The 25219-nt window shown below is 55.1% G+C and overlaps 1 protein-coding gene across 4 annotated transcripts in view; it reads right to left on the bottom strand.

The window, feature by feature from the left end:
• SEZ6 (seizure related 6 homolog) overlaps window positions 1-25219 on the bottom strand; it is a 98275-nt gene that overhangs the window by 11799 nt on the left and 61257 nt on the right. For all 4 annotated transcript variants that reach the window (XM_059907862.1, XM_059907863.1, XM_059907861.1 and 1 more), the window contains 3 exons: window positions 12323-12991; window positions 11763-11896; window positions 1154-1349 (listed from right to left, as the gene is read on the bottom strand). In XM_059907862.1, the coding sequence (XP_059763845.1) occupies window positions 1154-1349; window positions 11763-11896; window positions 12323-12944 (952 nt within the window). In that variant the 5' untranslated portion in view covers window positions 12945-12991. The remainder of the gene's footprint in view (window positions 1-1153; window positions 1350-11762; window positions 11897-12322; window positions 12992-25219) is intronic.

Here is a 25219-nt window from a genome sequence, read left to right on the forward strand (position 1 = left end):
CACCAGGCTCCCTGTTGCCACACCAGATTGCTCCCCCAGTTTAGGTGGAGAGGCCAGAAAGGGGTGAGTACTCCTTAGCAGGGGGAGGTCCAAGCATCCCCATCTCCAGAGGAGTGATCTTGGCTCCCGGCAGGGCCGCAGAGTGGTCCCTGACAATGCCAGCCAATTGTTCATGTCAATTATTTCCCCATTAGCACTCCCCAGTCTGAACTGGTTACCTTGTCACAGCTGTGCAAGGGATCAAGAAGACTTTGTCTGGGGAAGAAGGGGCCAGGAGGGATACTGATGGGAGAGGGATAGAGTCTCAAACCCCTTTTCCTCCCTTTCCCATCCTACTAGCTCTTTAACATAGTTCCGGTTTCTTCCTGGATGTGCGCTAAGCCCTTGACATGCACCATTTTGTTTCATCCCTACCATGACTTTGTGGAGTAGGTGTTTTGGACTCATTTTACAACAGAGGAAAAGGAGGGTTAGAGAGGTCAAATGACTTGTCCAAGGTCAATAGCCAGTGGGAAGGAGATTCAGACATAGATCTGCCCATATCCTGAGTCTGTGATTTTCCTATTACATCATGCCACTCTCCTATTTCCAGTGGTGTTCTGAGCTGACTGGGACATGGCCAGGTCCAGGGTGGGTGAGGCAGTTCAGGAAGGCCAGGTTGGTAGCTAAGGACTTTTAGATGGTCACTATCAAGCCCCTTTGACCTTGACCCCCTTGCATTTGGGGAGAGGCCTTCTATTGTTACTGCCTGTTAGGGGTCTGCCTCCCGAGGACATTCTGAACTCCTTGAGGGCAAGGACTTGGCTGGATCTTAATACTGCCAGTCTCTAGCACAGGCCTGGCAAGGAGCAGATGCCTAGGAAAAGTTTACTGAATGAATGAATGAATGAGTGGCAATGGGCACACCTGGGGCTGCCTGATTCTGTGTCAGTCCCCCTTTGAGACCAGTTCTCTGCAGGGTGGTAGGTGGAGGAGGGAAGGTCCTGGAGGTATCAGATGGGCAATACTCACCTCCAGTTGTACAGAGCTTCCCTGGGCAACTGAGTTGTATGTTACTAGTCTCTCCATGTTTCCCCCAGGCTGTAACAGCACCAGAGATCCCCAGGAGGGCAGGCAGTCTGGGCTGGTCTTTTCCTCAGCTACCCAGGCCTACCTTGGTAGTAAAAATGGAAGGTGCCAGGCCCAGCAGGTGGTGGGAGGCTCTGGAACCTCAGGGCCGCTTGGTGGGTGGGGCTGCGGATGACGTGGCCCCTCAGCAGGAAAGACTCGTTGGCCAGGGGCAAGGGGTCAGGCCCCCCGAGGCCCTCCACAGTTACTGTCTCCCCTTCTCGGAGGCTGATGTTCTGGATCTGTCCATAGAATAAACAGAGCAAAGCAGAAGAGTCAGGCTTCTTTTTGCTGATTGAGCCCTGCTGCCCTCAGGCTCCTGCAGGCCAGGGGCATGCCCAATCCTCAGTGCCCCTTGGGCATTGGAGCCCCCGGCCCTGAGCTAGGCACTTCAGTGCAGGAAGAGCTCATTTTACCTTCCCAGTAACCCTGTGAAATGGGACCTGAAGTTCAGAGATATCAAGTAAATTATCCTGGGTCACGTAGAGATTAGCACAAGTGGGATTTGTAAACGTGTCTGTTTCCAAAGCTTTTCAGCTACACCAAATGCTTCCTGTCCCTTCATAGCTCTAGGCTCAGTTTTCTCATCGGTACGGTGGGGATGCAGTTGGTGTGTTGAAATAGATGGTGTCCGCCGAGGGCCTGGCCAGCAAGGTGGGCTCTTAAACATCAGCTTCCCCTGAACATCCTCTGTGGGCATCTCACACCCCGCCTGCCTCAAACTGAGCACCCCCTTCCCCCAGCTGGCAGCTCCCCTGGCTCCCCAGCTCAGGGAATGACCTTACCATCCATCTGCAGGCCCAAGTTAGAAACTGGCATCTCTCCTCCTCCCTTATACCCCACATCAAATCCGTCATTCCTTCCTGTCAACTGGCCCCCAACTCTGTTCACTGCTCTTCATCCCCGCTGCTACCTCCCCCGTCCTCACTGTTATTGCTCACCTAGACCATCGCAGCGGCCTCCTGCCAGCCTCCCTGCCTGCAGGGCCTAACCCACTTCTCCCTCCACACCGATATTCTCTGAACTGCAGCCAGTGAATAGCCCTGATATGTTGCTGCTCATGGTGCTTCCTTATTTAAATCATCCGTGGCTCTCCAGTGAGCCCACAAAGACCATAGTATCTAGTCCAGACTCCTTGCTGTGGCCCTCGAGGCCCTGCCCAACTTGGCCTCTGCTGACTGCTCAGCCTAGCCTTATGCCACACCCCTCCACATGCCAGCCACCCTTCTGTTCTCTCTTCTCTGGGCCTCTTTTTCCAGTCCTTTCCTCTGGCTGTCACAGGCCCCTCTGCCACCACCCCAACGCCCTTAGACCTTCAATCCCTGGAGCATCCTCTGGGCTCCATGCCTTCATTCAGTCAAACAAGGATCGGACAGCAACAGACTCTGCCTAGAGGGGAAGTGTTAGTGTGGCCTGGTAAAGGAGCACTGGATTGGGAGCCCAGAGGTCTGCCATGTGATCTTGGACAAGTATGCCGACTATTTGAGCTTCATTTTCTCCATCATATAAAGTGCCTAGTGTGAATCTTTGCTACTCAGAACGTGGTCACTCGGCCAGCAGCATCAGCACCACCGGGGAGCTTGTTAGAAATGCAGAAGCTGAGACCCCACCTAAGATCTACTAAGTCATCCTTTGCATTTTTTTTTTATATCTCTGATTTTCTTTCTTTCTCTCTTTTTTAAATTAATTAATTAATTTTTGACTGTGTTGGGTCTTCGGTGCTGCTCGCGGGCTTTCTCTAGTTGCGGCGAGCGGGGGCTACTCTTCGTTGCGGTGCACGGGCTTCCCATTGTGGTGGCTTCTCTTGTTGCGGAGCACGGGCTCTAGGCGCACGGGCTTCAGTAGTTGTGGCACACGGGCTCTAGAGAGCAGGCTCAGTAGCTGTGGCGCACGGGCTTAGTTGCTCCAAGGCATGTGGGATCTTCCCGGCCAGGGCTCGAACCCGTGTCCCCCGGATTGGCAGGCGGGTTCTTAACCACCGCGCCAACAGGGAAGTCCTCATCCTTTGCATTTTAACAAGGTGATTCCGAAACACTGATCTACATGGTTTCCAAGGTCCTTACTATGTTGCTCTGAGGTAGGACCTTCACAGATTATCCGCCTGGGCTAGTTAAGTGGCATCCAGTGAGTCACCAAATCCTTCCTAATCTTATCTCCCAAATATTTCAGTTGATTCCTCCTCTCCATCCCTTTGTCTCTATCTTGGCTCTGATTACCTACCACCCTCCCACCCTGCCACTGTTCCTCACCTGGCCTTCACCCCTCCCATCCCCAACGCATCTCCCTGGCCCCAGCTGTCTCAGATTGGATCATGTCTCTCTCCTACCCAAACCCTGTTGGTGACTTCAGATTGTCCACAGGAAAAGGTCCAAACTTCCCAGCTCACAGTTGGCCTCAGCAGCTATGCCAGCCTCTTATCTTCACTGCAGCCACAGGCCACGCCTCACTCCCTTCCTCTGGGCATTTGCATATGCAGGACCCTGCCCAGGGAATGCCTTCCATTTTTCCTCTCCTGCTGAAGCTGCTCATTCAGGTCTCAAGGCCACCATCCTCTGCCTCCCAAGCCAGGCCAGTCAGTTCCTTTACTTCAGGCCTCTCTACCGTCTGTCTCTCTTCTAAAGCCTAAAGGTAGCATTTTGGGTCACAATGCCCTCTTCACTGGCCAGTTGCAATAAAGATGTGTGGAAAGGGTGAATGTGCGGGTCGCTAGAGGTACATTCCTTGCAGATTTCTGTAAACTGAGAAGCACAGAGGATGCTGAGCCCAGCCAGGTCCAAGGACACAGCTGCGCTAGGCTCTGGCCCCCTCAGACTGTGGGTGCTGAGAGCATACGTGCCCTGCAGACTCCCCTGCCTGGGAGAAAAGGCCTAGGGCATCTTTGGGGCTGAAGAGAAGGCTCAAGGCAGGGTGCTGGGGCAGATGTGCAGCCTCTCCATAAGGAGCTCCCCTCCAGGGCACATTTGGGTGGAGGCTGCCGGACCATCTGCCAGGGACATTCCTCAGGGAATTCCTGCAGCAGGCGGAGGCTGGATGAGGTCCCCTCAAACTTGGAGATTCTGTGATTCTAGAGTTGGGCAAACAAGACTCACACACGTGGAATCTGTAATTATCGAGAGATGCCAGGCAGCATATAATTCTGCCTTAAGTGGGACTGAATGCATGCAGCAGGAATCCTCTAGGGGGGAGTGGAGGGGTTGCAGGCTCAGGGAGAGCACGTGCAGCAGGTGGGTCTGAGAGCGCCTTAAGGGGGCAGGGCCAGCCTGGGAGGAGGAGGAGGAAGGGAGGACATCACTGCAGGGAAATTACTAATGAAGTGAAGGCAGAGAAGTAGACATGAAGTTAGCATTTTTTCCTAGTTCCCATAAACACCCTTTTGACCCCTATCTTCCAGCTCCTGACCCTGCTTTTTAGCCAGCAACAGTGGCAACAGCAATAACAACAATTACCATTCACAGAGCACCTACAATGTGTCAAGCCTTGTACTATTTACAGATATTATTTCATCCTCACCAGAATTCTGTAAGGTGGGTGGTAAAATCCCCTTAAGTAAACAGAGGCTGGGAGAGGCTAAGGTCACACAGGTGTTAAGTAGCAGAGCCTGGCCTTGCTGGAGGCAAAGGCAGCTCCCTCCCTCCTAACCTCATGGGGGTGTCACCTGCAGACAGATTTCTAGACATCTTTATTCCTGGGTCCCAGGTCCGCCAGGTTTAGCAGGGAGGTGGTTTTTGGCCACACTGGGCTTTTTTCAAGATGTTGAGCCATCTTTCCCCCCAGAAGCCCGTAAAGCTGAGAAAACTGGGAGCTGAGACCTCTGTCCCCCTCTGATCTGGGCAAGGCATGGGCCGCTCAAAGCTGGCCTGGTGGCAGGGGTTGCCATGAGAGCATGGAATGGAGTAGGCCTGATTACTTGGGGCTCTTATCCAGAAGGTACTCTATTCTCACAATGGCTGTCTATGCAGCGCTGGTCCCTTGGGTTTCAAGCACCCACTTGCAGGCCTGCCACAGTGGCCAGATGTAATTTGTCACTTGTTTGAGGGCCAGGCCTGACAGGGGCCAGCCAGGGCTGGGTGTTAGACAAGGGGGGTGATGACGTCTTGATGTAATTTGCAGGCATCTGAAGGGCTCAGGAGACAGATTGAAATGTCAGCTCTGCTCACGAGGGCTGTCTCCCCACACCCCTAGCCAGTGACAAGAGGGGAGCTGGGGATCAGGCCGGGGAAGACAGAAGCAGAGGGAGCCAAGAACAATTCCCAGAGGACTCTGGGCTGTCTAATATTGCCCAGCTGCCAGCAGACCAGGGGTCAGTTCAAGGAAGGAAATATGGCTGCTTTGAGGGGGCTGACTCCTTCCTGGATGGGAGGTGGGGAGGATTCAGGTTGCCCTCTGCCAACCCCAGACCATCAGCCTTGACTGGCCTGTCTGTCCCCATGGAAGCTGCCAGTCAGTCTGCAGGACATGCTCTAATGGTGCAACTCATAGACAGGATGGTGCCACAAGTCTTTGCACACAATCATCTTAGTACAACCCTGCACAGGCCATGAGCTCAGGGATGACTTGTGTGTAAGCCCCTCCCCCAGTACCTGAGTCCCACTCCCAGAAGCTGACCACGGCCCCTGCTCCACTGCACTCTCCTGATCACCAGCACCTGTGTGTGTACTCTGACATAAACCCACTGCATGCACACAACTCCCTCAAACACATGACCTGGCACACATGCCCACACATACATGTGCTCCCTCACTCCAACAGTAGTAGAATCACAATTCTTCCCATGAGATCCTTTACAGTTTTCAAAGCTCTTTCACACCCATTATCCTCTCAGATCTCACAAAACCTCAATAAGGGAGGCAGGGCAGGCTGTGTTTACCTCCAGTCTATAGAGAAGGGAACCTCGTAATCAGAGAAGTTGAGAGCTCCTCTTTGGGTCACACTGTAAATCCAAGGCAAAGCCAGGACTCCAGGCCAGGACTCCTGATTCCTGGTCCAGTGCTTTGTCTTCATGCAAGCATCCCAGGCCTCTCCCCCCGAAACTGGGAGAATTCCAGATCGGGTTCCTAGAGGAGCAGGCGGGGCTGGGCTGAGAAAAGGGGTTGGGGATGGAGTTCTCCAACTGTTCCCAACTGAACTCTCTTTCTGGAACAGGCCAATCTTCTGGGCCAGGGGAAGAACAGGGACTCTTGAGTCCTGGGATCAACTCCCAGCTCCATCATCGACTAGTTGATAGGTCCTTGGGCAAGTCACATGACATCTCTGAACCCCAGTTTCATCTGTGAAATGAGATAATCACACCTACCTCATGGGGTTATAAGGGTTAAGTTAGATCCCGCCTGTACGGGGCTCAGCACAGAGTGGGCGCAGCATGAGCAGTCCTCTTTCCCTTTTTTGGAGAGACCTGGGCCCCACCCAGGCTGTGGACCCACCTCACCTCAGGTCTGCCAGGGCTCTGCCTGGGAGGCACTGTACCTGGGAGCTACCCTCTCCCTAGCCCAGATTCTGAGCTGCTAGGAAGCAGGAAACAGGGTCAAAGGCCTGAGATGCCACTGTCCATTCTGAGCTCTGAGGGAGCTTCCCACCCAGAAAAAGAGCCATACTCAGAGGGACTGGCTGGGAGGAGCCTTTTGCATCATCTGGTTCAACCTCCTTTAACAGAAAGGGAAACAGGCTCAGAGAAGGCGAGGGGCTTAGCCCAGTGACTGAGAGATGGGCTGCAGGACCAGGATTGGAACCCCACTTTCAGTTTCTGTGCTCTATGTGACAGCTTCTATGCTATTGTCTTAACTGATGCTTGTCTACAAACACTTATGGGGTAGGGTCTGCTTTAGGGAGGGGAAGAGGGGCCTAAATCCATGGGGCTAGACCTGTTTGCTCCCTTGTGACCCCCCCTCAGATAAGCCTTCCAGGAGCCAAGAAAGAGGAGGTTGCTGAGAAATCTCACCCCTCCTGACCCACCACCCTACTCCTGCGTCCATATCAGGCCTGGCCCTGACCTGACCTAGAAGGGTAGGGTGTTCCGGTTATCAAACTGGCAGCTGGCCTGGCATGGGAGAGCAGTGTTCCAATGGGGCCATCTGGGGCACTAGGGCAGGGACTGTGGGCAGCTGTGTCCAGGCTCCAGATGGTACAGAGAGCAGCCAAGCCAAGATGGGGCTGGCAATGGGAAGGCTCTTGGAATGCCAAGCACAGTGAGAGACATGAGCCAGGCCCAGAAAGGCCTGGAGCTCTCAGGGGAGCTGGCCTGGAGAGGAACTGGGACCCTCATGGGCCACGGGGCTCATGCCCACCCATCCTGAAGGGTCTTCTCTGGATCTCTCTGAAAAGAGCCTAGCCCAGTGCCCAATCCCCAGCTGAAATAGGCAAGCCTCTTCCCATCATAGAGGGCTGGCCCTGGCCTTCTTCCTACAGGCAGCCCAGACCCTCAGCCTCAGAAGGCACAGATAGCTGCAGCATCCTGAAGGGGGGGTGGGGGTGGTGCAGGGATGAAGCAGGTTATGAGGGGCTGTGGTCTAAGCCATGGAGACATGGGCTGTTAGGGATTCTGGAACCCCTGAGGTTGTTCCTCACAAAGAGGGAATTGAGAGGGTCTCGCCCAGGGGCCCAGCCTTTAGTCAGAGCTGTGGTCACATGGCAGGGGTTCAGCATGGTGTCAGGCTGACCTGCACAGGAGTGTGATTTGTGGGTCTTTAAGGTGTTCCGGACTTCTCTGGTGGTCCATTGGTTAAGACTCCGCACTTCCAATGCAGGGGACTCAGGCTCGATCCCTGGTTGGGGAACTAGGATCCCACATGCCGCGTGGTGTGGCCAAAACAGAAAACAAAAAAAGTTCCTCTCCTCCCATGGTTCCTCCAGTCCCCCTTGCCTGGATTCCATCCCTTCCGCCTACCCTGAGCCATCCCTGTGAATTCACGGAAGGGCAGGCAGGGGCTTACCCATGATGGGAAGAAGCCACAAGCTTTCCCCAAGCCTGAAGGAGCAGTGGGCAGCCTCCTGGGCGTTCCAGCTGTCTCATCTGTCTTGCCCCCAGTGCACAGCATGGCCTGGCCCAGCTGCCAGCCCTGGGCAGGAGGGCACTGCACTCAGGTCTAGCCTCTGGCAGGAGTGCAATCCAGAAGCCATTAAGCCCACTTCCTGCTCCTAGGCAATAAAGTCACCTGTTCAAAACTGCCTGGGCAGCCTTCAAGGGCCAGTCTGCCTTACCTGCTGCTTTCCAGCCGAGGCTTGGCTGCTGGCCTCTCATCCTTCAGGCTTCAGAGCAGGTATCATCACCTCCGGGGAGCCTTCTCTGACCCCCCCTGGCCCCCCGATGGTGGAGTGTGCCCTATCCTGGAATTCCTACGGTCCTCTGTGCCTCCCACTCTTACCCCCAACAGCACTGCACATTCTGTGGTCATCTTTTTTTTTTTTTGGTCATCATTTATGATTTCTGTCTCCCTCACTAACTGTGAAGATCCATGTCTTCGGCGCCCAGTACAGAGCCTGGCACATAGTAATTGCTCAATCTGTACTTGTGGAACAAATTCACTCATCAAAAAGCATTAGTTAGGGCTTCCTTGGTGGCGCAGTGGTTAAGAATCCGCCTGCCAATGCAGGGGACACAGGTTCGAGCCCTGGTCTGGGAGGATCCCACATGCCGCGGAGCAACTAAGCCCGTGCGCCACAACTACTGAGCCTGAGCTCTGGAGCCCGTGAGCCACAATTACTGAAGCCTGCGCACCACAACTACTGAAGCCTGCGCACCTAGAGCCTATGCTCCACAATAAGAGAAGCCACAATGAGAAGCCCGCGCACTGCAACAAAGAGTAGTCCCCGCTCGTCGCAACTAGAGAAAGCCCACATGCAGCAACGAAGACCCAATGCAGCCAAACATAAATAAATAAATTAATTAATTAAAAAAACAAAACATTAGTTAATGATTAACGGAGTGACCTTGGGCAATTCCCTTTCCTTCATGGCCTCAGTTTTTCAACTACCCATTGGGTATTGGTCTGCACTGTCATTAATTCTTTAGGTCCCCAAGTGGCCTGTGTGGTGTGGCCAGGAGGCTTAGATAGGAGCAGAGGTTGCTGGAACCGGCCATGGAAGAACCTTAAATCCTGCTTCAGTCCTGGATGATTCTGTCCCTCCCCACCCAGCCCTCCCTGCCATGGCCTCAGGTGCTCTCAGGCCATCAGGGCCGACAGGGTCCCCAAGGACTCTGCCCAGTGGTGGTACGGTAGAGGGCGGGGCCAGCATCTGCCTGCTACGTTTCCTGACAGCAATCCAGGGCTATGGCAGGTCTTCCTCTCAAGGTTGCCTGGTAACAGCTTTTGAATTTGATGAAAAAAATGTGGCAGAACCAGACAACAGACACGGGGCTTCCGGGGGCTTACGTGAGGTGGGGGCGGGTATCCAGGGTGGGGCTTGTGCCTGGGCCAGGGCCAGGGCAGGCAGAGGCAGCATCTTGCCTCATTGTGGAGAGAACCAGGACTGGGTCCGGCCTGGCCTAATGGGCGTCAGTGGGGATGGTAGGCTTGGGGGACAGGTAGAACCAGGCCAGGCCTGCAGAGGGGCAGCCAGCCTGGCATGTGCCCCCTCCCACCCCCTTCCCCACACCTGCAGCTGGTGCCTTCCACCTGGTGAGCCACAGCCAGTGCCACCACTCATTAGGTGATGATTTTACATTAATTACCTTAATTAAGCGGCACTGAGTGCTAATGGCTTGGGGGGAGGGGGGTGGCTGTTCCTAATTACCCTCCCAGTCAGACCAGAGCGAGGGGCACAGGGCTTGACAGAACAGGAGCGAACAGTTACAGAAAGAAGGGGAGGGGCCCACCAGTGCTGGGAGAATGTCCCCCTCCGCAGGGCCTGGCTCAGAGACCTGGACCTGACATCCCCAGAGGGCAGGGCTGAGGGTGCTGCCCCAGGACAGATGAGCTAGCTCTAGGCCCAGATCCAGGGGCTGTGGGATGCGTGCAGAGCAGGCCGGGAAGGGGGGATAGGCAGAGCTGTTCTCTTCCCGGGACTCCTCCTCTGCCCCTTCCCTGTGCTCCTCAGTCACCGCCCTGATTCCCTCAACCGGGTTGAATGCCTCTCCTCTCCACCTGCATTCAGTCTCCAGAGTCACATTAAATGTCACCTCATTCCTTCCTACCTCCATTCATTTGTCCATTCATTCAGTCAGCCCATGGAGAACCCAGTCTGGGCCGTGTACACAAAGGCACCCCTCAAGGAGCTTACAGTCTAGCTGGGGAGGTGACAGCTATAAACAGACCCATAGGAGACAGCGTGATGAGCGAGGATGGGGGATGCCCCAGGCTTTGGGGATCAGGAGAGAATTCCCAGAAAAAGTGATGCCAGGGTTGAGTCCTAGGGGAGGCGATAGGAGGATGACTCTTCCATGCAAAGGGACCAGTAGGTGAAATTGGGGCTTGTGGGGAAAGTGCGCTTGACCCATTCCCTTAGCTGAAAGCTGTTTAGTGCAAAGCAGGAGTAGAGAACAAGGGAAGAAGTGGCTAGAGACGGGCCCAGAGGCGCTGGCCTTGATTTAGAGGCCCTTGGGGGAGACGTGGGAGGTAGGATTGATTTCATTTGAGAAAAATGACTGCAGTATGGGTGGAGGATGGTAATGGGGGCAAGCGTGAGTGGAGTGACCAGTGAGGCATCTGCTACAGCATCAGGGGAGGGATGACAGAGGCTGAACCACGTGGGGGTTGGGATAGAGGGGGAGAAGCAGGTAGATCTGAGTCTGGGGGAGTGTCATGGTGATAGAACTTGGGCATCAGGGAGATGGTGGAACAGGGAGAGGGAAGGGCCAAGGTGCCTCTGGTCACACAGCTCCAGGGATGCCATCTACAATGCACCGTGGTGGCCCTGCTCTAGGTTTCTGGCTGGTTGGGGTCAGCCTCTGAGGACAGGAGTGGGGTGGCAAGCAGGTTTGGGGGAACAAAAAGGAAGAGTTGGGTTTGGGGCCTGTGGAGGTGGTGGAGCCTGTGGAACAGCCACGAGGACCTGCAGGTTCAGGTTTGGGGATTAAGAGGGAGGCTTAATGCCAAGGGAGGGATGAGATAGGAAGGTAGGGGGCATGGGGCTGGGTGCTAGGTCTGGCTCTCCCAGCAGCTGGTCACCTTTGATGCTGCGGCCATGTCTGTCTTCCCACCTCTGCATCCCAGGAGCCAGCACAGGGCCTGGCCCAGAGGAGCTACTCAGGGAGTATTTGCTGAAGGGAAAGAGTAAGTGAATACATGAGCAAGTGAATATATGAGTGAGTGAGGCTCCACGGCTCTCACAGGTCCAACAAGGCCGCCCTGAGTTCTTTCGACTCAGACGCATGGATTCAGACACTCACCCAATCCCGTGCCCATGGAGGCTAGAGCCCCTCCTCAGGCTCTCCTGAGCTCCTGATTAAACCCTTGGGGGAAGAGGACAGGCACACATGCTTCTCCAGCAGCCCCTCTCAGCCCAGGCACTGCTGCGCGGGAGCAGGAGCCTCTTCACTCCCTGAGGCGCAGGGCAGAATCCAACCATGTTTTAGGCCCACTGCCCAGCCCTGGCCCTAGGTCCCTGTTCAACTGATGACCCTGCACATCTCTACCCATCCCCCCCACCCCCATGGCCAGCACCTTTCCGGAAAGATAACACACTAGCCCCAGTTCTGCCCCTGCCGAATCCAGGTCACTCACCTTGATTTCCACACCGTAGCCAGGATAGACGGAGATGTAGTAGAGACAGTCCAGGCCGACATCAAGGGGTGAGCTGGGGGCCGTGGGGGAGTCCAGAGCGCCCTCTGGGCCTGAGAAATTCCAGCTACAAGGGCCTGGGAGGCAGGAGGAGACATAAGGCTAAACCCAGCTCTGGCAAAGTGGATCCAACTATGGCTGACCTGTGTGTGTTTGTGCGTGTGTGCGCGTGTGTGGTGAAGCTCACCCCTTGGGAGGTCTATTACCCTGTTAAAAGCAGGGGACCACTTTCTCTTGAGCACCTACTGTGTGCAATCTTATCTCAGTTCTTGCAGTCGCTCAGTGAGGTAGGTCTTCTTATTGCCATTTTACAGATGAGGCTCAGGGAGGTGAGATAAAATTTCTAAGCTCTGCTGTAGTTGCTTCCAATCAGGATTTGAACCTGGGTCTGTCTGGTTCCCAAGGGCAAGGCAGGCCAGCACAGTGAAAGAGAGGGAGGAATTCAGGGGCCCCTCAGCTCCCCCATTCCCATCTCTAGATCTGCAAGCCATCAAGTAGCTGACCTGGTGGCTGGACTGTGGTGATGGTGGTGGTGATGATGGTGCTGGTGGTGGTGGTCTCCTCATCGTCCCCTGAAGCCGTAGAGGTGGTGATGGTCCCCTCAATCCCAAGCCCTGTGGTCTGCGACATGACCTCTTGAGCCCAGGGCCTGCCTATGTCTCCAGGACCTTCTCGGGTTGGAGTCCATGCCCTGCTAGGGGGTGTAGTATTGGGCCTCTCTGCTGGGCCTGGGGTGGGCATTGCCATACTGGGCCCTGGAGGTAGAGGAGCTGTGATGTGAAGTGCAGGGGGCTCTGACTCCAGGCTCCAGGGTCCTTCCCTGGACTGGGGCTGAGTAGGCGCTGCCACCATGGCTGGAGTGGGGCTGGTGAAGACGGGGCGGCTGTCCTGCTTAGCCAGACGGGGAAGGGGACTCGGGGTGTATGGTGTAGGTGGGTCAGGCCGGAAGGGCTGTGCTGGCCTCAGCTCTGCCTCCCCCTCCTCCAACCCCTCTTGCAGGAATTCCTCGAGCAGGGGGTGGTGGTTAAGCAGCTTCAGGGTAGGGGCCGTTGTGACGAAGTGGATGCCTCGTTCTGGCTGCTCAGGTGTGGGGTTCACTGTCAGCTCCCCATCCGTCTCCTCCATGCCTGGGGCCTGCTCTTCCCCCACTGTAGGGGCCTCCGAGGAAAGTCCTGAAATAGTAACAGATGATCAGAGGTTCTCCTCCTGCCCCGCAGTGAGCAGCATCACACCTAGTCCAGGCAGTAGGAGATCCACCTCTCTTTTGACATAGAGCCTTGGGGAGTGTCCTCATGGTTGAAAATCATGGAGCTATAGAATTTTAGAGCTGGAAGTGAGATGATATCACATACTTTAAGGATGGCACATGAGATATCCCTTCTCCTCCAACACCAGAGGTGGACATTACTAATCTATCATTGCACTATTTCCTGGCTGTTCTCAGATTCGGCCTCAGAATCCTTCTCAACACAGAATTGTAGGTAGCCATGCCTGATACCTCAGACCAACATGATGAACAAATATTTCTCATCCCTAATGTAGCTCAAAGGCCTTATTTTACCAATGACGAAACAAGGTCAAAGAAAGGAAATGACTGCTCAAAGTCAACGACCAGTCAATTGAAGACCGGAGATGACACCCTTAGCAAGAGTGCCATCCCCCACCAGTGTGACTTTTCTGCCTGAGATTACAGGGCATTGCATTCAAGTTCACTTTCTGTTCTCAATGAACCTGGTCATTAGTCTCAGGAAATGCTTCATATATTTGGGATTTTATTTTAGATTCCCTCACGGACACATGATGACATTTTTGTTGGGGTCCCATTATGCCCTATTTCTCTCACTTTTCAGAAAATCATTTCTTTTGTCTCTCTCTCTCTCTTTTTTGTCCTTCTACAAAAGCTAAACTCTGGAGTAAGGCAGATGTAAACTCTGGAGTAAGGCAGATGTAGCTTCAAATCCATCACCATGGGACTGTGTGACCTTGGGCAAATAACAAACTCTCTGAACCTTATTTTTCTCATCTGTAAAATGGGGTTTCTTTTATAGGATTAACTGAGATAGTATTACTTCCCTTTCCCATTTGCTGTGTCTCTCTGAATTCTCTTTATCTTTCTTTTGACACAAGCCAGGGGCCATCTAGGGCAGGATCTAAAGTAGGGTCATCTGCATGCTACAAGCCCCTCCCCCCCAGTCCATGGTAGACATTATTAACCAATTTTGGTTATTTCTTGCTGAGGCCACATGGGGCTTCAGAATCTTTCTTAACACAGTTATCCAGGCAGCCACTACCAACTGATTAGATAGGCTATGGAAGAAGAAACTTATTTGCTGTTACTGGTCTGAGGTTGCTATGCTATTGATTGTATTGACTTATTTAACCACATAGCTGAAGAGATGATGCATATTCTGCCTGTGGCCCACTAGGCTCCCCAGATCCTTGACTGCCAGAAAAAGGTCAATGGATGCTGGCTCCAGATTCACTTCACATAGAATTTTGCCAGTTTGGAGAAGGCTGGGAAGATATTCTGATTTTTAACAGCTCTCAAAATGGCTGCACGAAGATTTGAAGGGAAACAACCAGGGTGAGATAACAGAGTTTGCAAGGAGAAGGTTGGTTCCTCTGCACGTCCGATGATGGGGCTGTCATTCCACAGGCTCACACCTACCCCATGGATTGGCAGGCGTGAGGAAGCGGCAGATGGCCTACATTCTGTTCAGGAGACCATGGTAGCTCTGATGTGTCAGACAGTTGGGAGGAGGGAGGAAATTGGGGTGAGGGAGGTGGGTGCAGGTCAGAGGGTTCTCCATTGCTCTGGGTCAGAGGGGCCTTGGGGCCCCAAAGCCCTGAGGAACGAGGCCCAACCCCTATCTCCTGAGATGCTCACTAAAGGAGTCCATCTGTGCCTTGGCATTCTGTACCAGACACTGACAACACAGTGTCCAAACTAGATGCCCAGCCAGACCCATACACCCTGGAGCAGATGGTCTGGCAGTGTCCTGTGTGTTTCATCTGAGTCAGTGGTGGAGGGTCCAGGGAGTGCCTCTGACATGCCAGGACGGGGCTATTCTCTTTGCCCAGCCTCCAGATGTCACATGGTCTTTGCCAGGTTACCAGAGAGTGATCATAGCATATGACAAGGAAGAAGAGCCTTTCTCATCACATAGACTGGAGCCTTAGGGTTCCAGTGTCCCCTTCCAGGGTTGCCCAAGAAGAGATGTAGCAGAGGCTCCCAGGGGAGACACCTGTGGAAGTCTTCACTGGGAGAGGGAGTGCCTCTGTCTCAGGAAGGGACCATAGCGGGCACAGCTCCTCCCGCTGGCTGCCAGGTGGGTGCTGGGCAATGGAGCAGAGCTAATGGGCACCTCCCGTCACTGTTGATTGCACTGATTGTGTTATCTGGGGGGACTGAGCACTTGGCTAAGTGGGATCGAGATAGCATATCAAACGAGCAAATTGATTCTACAATCAGCTGCCACGTGGTCCCAGAGGGTGCTACCCACTATCAGAGAGGGTAAGATAATCTCTGGGAGACAAGCCATTTCCAGGGAAAGGGCATCTCCAGACACCCTGGTTAATTCTGATGGAATCCTGAGGCCCTGTGAGCCCCCTCCCCAGGTTCCTGGGGTTCTCTCTGCCTGGGCTGACTGAGTCCAAAGGTGTAGAGACTGATAAACGGGGAGTGTGATGCAGGGGAAGCAGCAGGAGGTGTCAGGGACCCAAACGCCCAGTCTCATCAGGCACCTTAATGCGTGCCAGACACTGAGTTGGGCCGTTCCCGGATCTTGGATTATTTAATTGACACTACGAGTCTGTGAGGTGGGACTCTTATTCCCACATTACAGAAAAAGAACCTGAAGCCTAGAGAGGTAAGGTGAGGACTTGTCCAGTCACACAAAGGTGGAGCTGGGATTTGAACCTATGTTGATCTGGTTCACAAAGCCCTAGTCTTTCCAGGACACTAGCTTGCCTCACAGGAGGAGGGGATTGGGGCTACCCAGCAGGGAGTCCTCTAGCCAGTTGAGGAAACTAAGGCCCAGAGAGAGGAATGGACTTGTCCAAGGTCTTAATGCACGTTAAAAGTAGAGCTGAGGCCAGAGTTTCTGGCATCTGGGACCTGAGCTGAGACTGAGCTGAGCTGGGCCCTCTGGAAGCCTTCTGGTTGGGACCCAGGGAGCCCCCATTCTGTGTCCAAAGCACACCTGAGTCTCAGACTCAAACCAGAAGCCAAGGACACTGCTCCGCAGGGTGGGCACGCCAAGTCACACATACACTGGGGTGTAAATGTCAGCTCTGCCGCTTAAAAGTCAAGTGAGCCTGGGCAAGTCACCTCTGTGTCCTTCGTGTCCTCAGCTGTAAAACGGGCATTTTGGAGAGGTTTTGTGAGAATCTTTTTGTTCTAAATAGCAGGGTTTTTTGTTTGTTTGTTGTTTTGTTTTTTTTGGTGGCGGGGAATACAGAGGGAAAGGCCACACTCCGATGGGGGCAGCCCCCTGCCAGGGCAACACTGAGCAGGCCTTTAGGGTTGGGAGAAGTTGGCCCGGGTGAGGCCTCTCCTTTCTGGGCGACCATGTCCCCTGTTGTGTGGCAGTGTGTGTGACCTCGAGCATGTCAGCGTCCTCAGCTGTACAACGAGGATAATACTGCATTGCGCCGCGCAAAGGGCAGCGCCTCCGAGGCTGGCATGTATGTGGGGGACAGTGGCCCACAGCAAAACAGTCCCCCAGGATCCCCACCTGCCCGGTGCCGGGACGCAGGAATGCACACCCTGGGCTGCTGCTCCCTCCTCCCCTCCCGCGGGGCCGGGGGCTGCGTCCTCCAGGTGGGCTGGGACTGGGAAACACCCCTCCGCTCCCACACCACCCGGTCGCCGTTCCCACCGCGGAGCTTCCCGGCAGCCCCCAGCCCTGGTGGGCCCCGCCGCCGCCTCCTGGGCCCTCCCCCCGCATTAGCTCTTAAGCTATGCAAATAGACATCGGAGGGAGCCCTGTTTAAAGTATTTAGACGAAATGAAAAAAGGCTTTCATCGGCACTAATGAGCCATTCAGGATGCCTCCCCGGTGGATTCTCTCCCGCTCCGCCTCCCGGCCCGCGCCGCCCCCCTGTGGCCCCTCTTGGGATTGGAAGCCCCCTCCCCTTAGCCCCCGCCGGGGCCTCCCAGGGAAAGCCGCCTGCCCTGCCCGCTCCTCCCCTGGGCCCAGCTGGGTGAGGGTGGAGACAGGGGGCCGCGTGCTCCACCTGCACAGACTGGGATCTAGATGGGGCGCGGTGCTAGCTTCTGTTTAGGGAAAGCCATAACGACTGGGGACTCTTCTTCATAGCATCCAGCTGGGTAGGTGTTCTGTCCCTGCCTGATAGATGGGGAAACTGAGGCTCAGTGAGGCCCAGGACGTTGCCAAGGGTCACTGCCCCTGTGGGCTGAGGAGTTGGAATTGGTCTGTGTGGAGACAATGGCGGAGGGTGGTGGTCCCTGCCTGGGGCAAATGCTGCACCTGGCAACACACTCCAGATGCCGCCTCAGGCCCAGGTGGGCTGCCTGCTTAGTGCTATTGTGTCTGCAGATCTTTCTGCTCCAGACAGAAAGAAAAACCTCAGGTTCCAATCCCCAATCTATGTCTCAGTAGCGGTGTGATTGGACAGGGGGGGACTGCCCACTCGAGCCTTTGCTTCTCCATCTGTGGAGTGGGGACCTCCTGGGTTTGGTGAGGGCCATCTAGAGACAGGCCTATCCTCTCAATGGCCAGCCCCACCCCATCCTCTGCAAGGGCGGGCGGGCCTGCTGGCCTTAGCGGCTGGCACAGGAAGGGGACCCCACAGTTCTCAGAAAGGTCAGGCTTGATCCCCAACTTGTGGCAGCACCAGCTTTCAGCTGAGGGGAGCATGACTGCAGGCGGGTACAGGGGGAACCTGGGGGATACAGTGGGCAGGGAGCTACCCCTCAGGGTTCTGGAGGTTAAGCTGGCCCAGCATAGGGAGAATGAGTATTTAATGGGATCTATTTATTATCCCACAAAAGCTAGTGAGTTTTTTCTGGAGGTTCTCTGGCCCCTTTCAAGTTTTAATAGGGGATTAGTGAGGGCCTGGCCCCTGTGGACCCCCTTTATCCCAGAGCCCGAGGGAGGGAAGAGAGGCCCCTGGAGTAAGAGAACCTGGGCCCCCCAGAGCCAGAGCCTGGTCTCCACAGCGACGGTTCCACTGGGCCCAGGCCTACCTCCTGAACTGAGGGTCCCCAGCTGGAGGCTGGCAGGGCCACATAGGGCCCCTGAGGCCTGATTCCATGTTCTACTACTGAAATAATTACCCCACAGTATCCCTGTGTCTGAGGTAGGTTTGCTGCTGTCGACTACTTTTATTAACAGAAAAGGCAATATAAGCCCTATACAACAGATGGGGAAACTGAGGCCTAGAGTGGGGGTGTGGCTTCTTCAAGATCACCCAAAAGGCATGGCAGAGGCAGAATGGACACGTTCTGCCTCCTGTGGTTTGCAGCCAGGCAGCTACCATTACTCAGTGCTCGTGTGCTAACCATGCACTCAGCAGTTTCACATGTAATCAGTTATCTTCCCAAGAGACAGAGACACTGAGGCCCAGAATGGTTAAGTAAGTTGCGCAAGGTTGCACAGCCAATGTGTGGCAAGCCTGGGACTAGAACCCAGAGCTCAGCAGCTCCATAGCTCCACTCAGTCTACTGCTCCCGCTGGCCCTCAGCTGTAACTCTTGACTATCTCCCCACCAGCCTGGCTGTCACTATCCTAGGGCACTCCTGCTGGGAGCCCTGCAGCTTGGGGTGATGGGGAAGGAAGTCCTGGCGGTGTCTTGGAGGGCCAGTGGTTAGGGTGGGCGGTGGTTTGAGTGCGGCAGATACACTCAAAGGGAACTTCTCTACCAGAACAGGTGCCTTCCCCCTTCTGCCCTATTGCTTACTACTTTGTCTCTTTAAACTTTCCCCATCCTACCAGATCCAGCTCCAATCCCCACTTGGGATTGAGGGAGCCATCCCTGCCTGGCCCAGTGGGTGACAATAGCTCTCTTCTCTGATCTCCTGGGGGCATTTCTTGGTAGGCCCTCAGCACACGTACAGCTTTGTCCATGGCCAAGGATCTAGCACAAGGCATCTCTCTTCCTGCATCTCGGCCCACAAATGCTGACCCCTGGTGCCAGGTACATTGAAGGTGGGCTCAGGGGACACAGTCTCCAAGCCAGGATTCTGCCTGTCTGCACACTTGGAAGGCTCCCTGCTCCCCAAAGTGCTTGGCCCTTGGCCAGGAGGAGTGGGCAGGGGAGGGCAGGGGCGGGCAGAGGTGTGTCCTGCAGGGAGAAGATGGGCAGCCAACCCTTGGCAGTGCCCCAGCACAGCCCCAACTGGCAACTGATGAAGAGTGTCTATCGGCACAAGCTGGTGGGCCCTGCAACCCCAGACTATCCTCTCTTCCCCTGCCACTGACCATCCCCCATCTCACCCTCTTACTACCCTCTGGAGTACAGATACAAATGGGGGCACCTCCTCTTGGCTGGGACCCAGGCAAGGAAGTGGCTGGTCCCCAGAATCTGAGCTCTTGTAGCCTCTGCGTGCATCTCATCCCTCCCTCATTTACACAGGAAGAAACAGAATCCAGAGAGGTTTCCCAGGTCACACAGTAAACTTGGGGCAGGGCCAGAACTCAAGATTTTGGGGCTCAAAGAGTATCTGGCCCAACTGTTCTGAAGAGTAAACCCTCCAATACTTTTGGGGCTGTCTGCCATCTGTGGGCATGCCTCCAGCAACAGAGAGCACGCTGCTTCCTGAGCTGCCAGGAACAGCTACCTCCCCCATTGTACTAGGTTGGGGGTGGGTGGGTAACCCTGGGCTTCGGCATCTCCAGCATTGGGGTCTTCTTGCCGATGGAGGGAGTATGGGGGTATAGCAGGCAACACCCAGGAGTCAGCCCACCTATCCTGGTCCTGCCCCTAACAGGCTAGGTCCCTCTGCACAAATCACTTCCCCATCCCGAACCTTCATTTCCCCATCAGTAAAATGGAAAAAGTATCTAAGGTCCCTGCCAGCTCTCACATTCCAGGATCTGGTGAGCCACAAAGGGCTCTGTGAATAAAAATACTGAACGCCACTGTTTACTGAGAATTTACCATACACCTAGCACCATTCTAAGGTGCTTTACCAGAATTAACTCATTTATCCCCCCACAATAACTCTGAGATATGAACTTTCATAGATGAAGAAATTGAGACCCAGGGAAGGGCAGTTCCCAAGTTACCAGTTTGGATGTGTCAGACTCAAACGCAGAGGCCATGCAGCCCTAGAGCAGTGAGGTCTCATAGAACTTTTTGTGATGATGGAAATGTTTTATGTCTGCATGTCCGTCATGGTAGTCAGTAGCCACACATGGCTAGTGAGCCCTTGAAATGTGGCTGGTGAGACCAAGACATCGAATTTTAAATTTGATTTCACGTTCATGAATTTACATTTAAATCACCACATGTAGTTGGTGGCTACCATGATGGAAAGCGCAGCTCCAAAACCTGACCTCTAGACCCAGAAGCATTCACCGCTCAGAAGGGAAGAGCCTAGAGTGGGAGGGGGTCCTGGAGGAGATTAAGATGGGCTGACAGGGGACTTCCCTGGTGGCGCAGGGGTTAAGAATCCGCCTGCCAATGCAGGGGACACGGGTTCGAGCCCTGGTCTGGGAAGATACCACATGCCGCGGAACAACTAAGCCTGTGCGCCACAACTACTGAATCTGCGCTCTAGAGCCTGTGAGCCACAACTACTGAGCCCATGTGCCACAACTACTGAAGCCCACGCGCTCTAGGGCCCGTGCTCCGCAACAAAGAGAAACCACTGCAATGAGAAGCCCGCGCACTGCAACAAAGCATAGCCCCCGCTCGCCACAACTAGAGAAAGCCCGTGCGCAGCAGTGAAGACCTGACACAGCCAAAAATAAGTAAATAAGTAAATAAATAAATAAATTTATTAAAAAAAAAAAAGATGGGCTAACAGTGTCTACTCCCTTCCTTTGGGCCTGGGAAAACTGGGGCCTGGGGTTGGGCAGGGAGAGGTGACAAGGAGCCCTGGGACTTCTTTAGGTTTTTCATAAAGGCCTCAGGAGAGCTGGGCCTGTCAGCCACTCACTCCTCAGGGAGGATTGGTGCCACCCACCCACGATGTTTTCTTCCCAACCTGGGCCGAGCACTGATGTTCGGAGGGGTGGGGTGTTCAATGGGCAGTTTGGGGAGCACTGATGTTCGGAGGGGTGGGGTGTTCAATGGGCAGTTTGGGGAGCTCCGGCAGAGCCAGTATAGGAGGACTTTATGCATGGAGGGCAGCCAGGAATGCTTGGCCTCTGGCGATTTGGCCCAGGATGGGGCCAGGGTGTGTGAACGCTCCATGACAATGCCTGCTGTGCTCGGCTCACCTGCCCCTACCTCCCTGCCCAGTCAGGCACACAGGGGCAGGGAGCCTGGCCTGGCCACCACCCCAGGGCTCCTGGGCAGCCCCAGAGTAGCTGCCTGGTCTTGGGACCAGGGGAGGGCCTCACATTTACTGAGCACCCTCCATGGGTCAGGCAGGACTTCCTAGGGAGCTGTCTTCCACCCAGAGCAGCGCCTTTTATGCCTGGAATCAATATTTTACACTTTGTATGTGAAGGAACTGAGGCTGAGAGGCAAAGTGAATCATCCTAGTTCATACAGGAGGAAAGTGGCAGATAAGGGGTTTGAACTGGGTTTGCCTGTTCCACAGCCTGGGCTCAAGTTTCTACTGCAGAGTTGCTGCTTCATGTGAGCATGTGTGGGTCTGTGAATACGTGGGCCCGTGTGTATACATGAGCGTGTGCATGTGCCTGCATGTGTGTTTGTGTGTGTGTGTGTGTGTGTGTGTGTGTGTAGTTCCAAACACACAAGGGCCAGAAGTCATTACCCTTTGTTCTCAACCATGGACGCTACACCCTGGAACCTGGATTCACGGTCCTCAAGCCTGGAAAGGCCCAACCTCCCAGAAGGGATGCACTTCTCCCCAAGATGGCTGCTGTGCTCCCTCCTTTTCACCCTGCGCCCTTCTTGGACCCTGACTTGACCCTTCCCAGATCCATGTGGCCTGGACAGCCCCTCAGGCTCTGGGTGTGTGGGGAGAGAGGGGACAGGGCTCTGGGCCGCTGCCCTCTTCTCCCCACTGCCCCTTCCCTCCTGTGAGGCTGTGGCCACGGGCCCAGGGTAGAGGGAGCGCCCAGCTAACTGCCACGTTCTCCGCTTTCCAATTTAAAATCTAATATGGTCTCGCCACTGCAGAGCTGGGGGCTGGAGAGGTGATTAATGAGGCCTCTGCTACAGCATCGCCTGCTGTGCTCTACACCTGCCCCTGTGGCCCTGAGTTCCCCGCTCCTGCCTGCCTGCTGGCCCTGGGACCCCTAGCCCTGCCTGCCCACAGTTCCTGGGGCTGGACAGGTGGCACAGGAGCTGGGGGCCTGGAGTGGGGCGTTGGGAGAGAGAAAGGGGCTGGCCTTGGACGTGGGGGCAGCAGGACTGACGCCCACCCATGGGGCAGGCTGGAAGGAGAGGGAGGAACAACCTGGGCCCTCTTTGGCCTTACCTCCCTCACCAGCTGGCAGGGCAGGGGACTGTGCTCTGTTGACTTGCCACTTTCCTTCTGAATGTCACTGGACCCCATACACTTCATCTCCAGTACCTGAAGTCCCTGTGTGTGTGTAGGTAGCCTCATCCAGGTATACTCCCTCCCCTGTCTTCCTGACACTTTGAACTCCATTCTGTCTCTCCAGCTTCTATGGGGGAGATGCAGGAGGTCCTGCCTTACTTCCAAATGGCCTGCGGAAGAATCACTGGAGGCCTGGGATCTGCCTTTAGAGGTTTGGAGGGGGCAGGGGGAGGGTAGCCTGGGACCTTCTCCTAGCCCCAGGCAGGTGGCTTGGGGCCTAAGCTGCCCCAGGGCAAGGGCCCTGCACCTGTGGACAATCCCAGACTCCCCTTGTTTCTATGGCCTGTGGGACTGAGGGGAAAGGGCCTTACCAGCCCAGCACCCCAGCCTGTGAGGCTCCGGAGGCTCAGCTTGTCCTCCCACTTGCCCAGCAAGCCTGGGTGGGGGAGGGGAGGGGTGCAGAGCAGCTAAAAATAGCAGCAGCAGCTCAAGTCTCCTTGAGGGGTCAGTGGAGCCCAAGATTGGGGAGGAAGAGAGTGGAACAGGTTCTGGGGAGGGGAGAGACCAGACTGAACTGGGACCTGCTGTGCCTACACCCAGGGCCACAGTCCCAGGGTATAGGGACAGAAGGGTACAGGTATGCAGGGACGTATGGACACAGACACCCAGGGATAGATGGACAAGCCAGGCAGAGATGTATACAGACATGGCTACCTGCATATCTGGGGCTTCCTCTCCCCAAGACCCCCTGGGAACACCAGATGGACCCAGCTGTGCAGCCCCCAATCCCTCAGTCTTCTCTCTTGACTCAACCTTGCTCTGACTTCCAAGGACCCTGCCAGACGGGGTGTGTGTACACCTTGAGTAGAGAAGGCTAAGTCCTCCCCCTGTGTCCCTGCCAGTCTTCTCTGCTCGAGGCCCAGGGCAGGGAAGGACCAGGGAGCGCCAGAGGTAGCATCAGGGATACAGGTGCAACAGAGACTAGGCTGAGGGCACCAGCCGAACCTGAGCAGCAGGCTTCTTCCTAGCCTGGGCTGGCAGGCATGGTGGGGGGATGAGAGGGAGACGGCTGGACCCAGAAGAGCAAGGCTAGGGCTCTGTCAGGAGGTGGAAAGAATGGAGTGGGCGGTGAAGGAAGGTGGACGAGGGGAGGCTGGATAAGCAAATGCACAGATGACCTCTCTCAGGCATGCCTTGTTTGGTCCCACCTTTACACCTTTGCCTGGAGACACCGGGGGCTCTTCTGTCCTCAAAAGAAGGTGACTCCCTCTCCCCCATTTCCTCTAACCAGCCAGAAAATAGGACCTCACAACAAGAGGGAGGCTGCCAGCTGCCAGACCAGATGTTTCCAATCACTAGCACATCCCCTTGCTGGATATAAATGATATCTAAGAATGTCCATCAGAGCAGCAAGCCGGGGTGAAAGCCCTTAGAAGCACTCTAATCCCAACCTTCATCCCTCTACACTGCTAGTCTCAGCTTCCTAGTCAGACCTGGGCCAGCTGGCACTCACTGCCCACCCCTGCCTTGGGAGTCCGGCCCTGGGCTCCTCCGGCTTCTGATACAGCCCCTCCAGTGACCACCTGAAAACCAGCCCCTCCTGCTGCTGGACAGCTCTGGCTATAAGAGGACCCTCCTCTTAAGCGGGGCTTCCAGTTTCTTCCCTGTCACCACCCCTTCCGATTTTCTTCAATCTGGATGCTGTTTTTTGAAAGAGGTGGGACAGGTGCCATGAATTCCCAAGGAAACTGAGGCACAGGAAGGTGACATGATTTGCCCAAGGTCACCCAGCCAGTAAGAGCCAGTATCAGGTTTAAACTCTGGGAGTCCTAGTGCCCTGACCAGCATTCTTCTAATCATGTTCTTCCTTTGGGGCTGCCCCCTCCTCCCGGAGGCACAACTTGGCTCTCCAGACTGCATGATATCCCCCCCTCACAGGCTTTGGGGCTCCCTAGGCACCTGCTGGCTGGTGGGACCCAGGCCAGACACTCAGCAGGTGGCTGCCTGGGGCACAAAGGAGCTGGTGCTCAGCTGCTGGGCTGGGAGGGAGAGAGGGAGAAGTTATGGGGTGGGAATGGGGGAGGGATCGGGGCTGAGAGTGGGAGGGGCAGGGTCTGCTTCTGTGCCTTTTATAAGGAGCAAGAATGCAAAGGGGGTAAAACAGCATGCAAATGAGCATCTGTTGGGGGTTGCTCTGTGGTTCAGGCACTTTTCACAGGGGCCCTGCAGTTCTGCCCTTGCAGCACATGACCAGCTGGAAGGAGAGTCCTGAGGGTAGAGAGAGGAGCCCATGGGGAGGGGAGGAGTGGGGGACTGAGGGAGATGCTGAGGTTGATGGGTGCAGGATTCCGGCTGGGCCCCTGGGGGAGGGGAGAGACCCACAGCTTGGATTCTCCAGCACATGTGGTTTGGTGGCAGGAGGGGCCCTGCACCTGCTCTGCCTTCTTGGGGGGTTAGAGAGACACTCAGACCCAGCAAAGATGGAAAGAGTTGTGATGGGGGGCACCAAACAAGGCCTGGCCTAGGGATCCCAGAGGCTCACTGGGCCCTCAAAGACCCAAAAGACGAGCTCTCTTGCTACAGATGAGAAACTGAGGCTCAGAGCAGTCCCTGGCCAGGAATATCTTGTCCTTTTGAAGGTGAGTGGTTGGATGCTGTTTAGCATCTTGTTTGTATCGCATTTAATTAAAATCAGAGAGTCTGTGGTCTAGCTGGGGAGGCAGTCACAGCTGAGTTTATTAAGAAGGCAGCTCCC

This window comes from Balaenoptera ricei, chromosome 20, assembly GCF_028023285.1.
Source record: "Balaenoptera ricei isolate mBalRic1 chromosome 20, mBalRic1.hap2, whole genome shotgun sequence".
In the NCBI taxonomy this organism is placed as follows: Eukaryota; Metazoa; Chordata; class Mammalia; order Artiodactyla; family Balaenopteridae; genus Balaenoptera; species Balaenoptera ricei.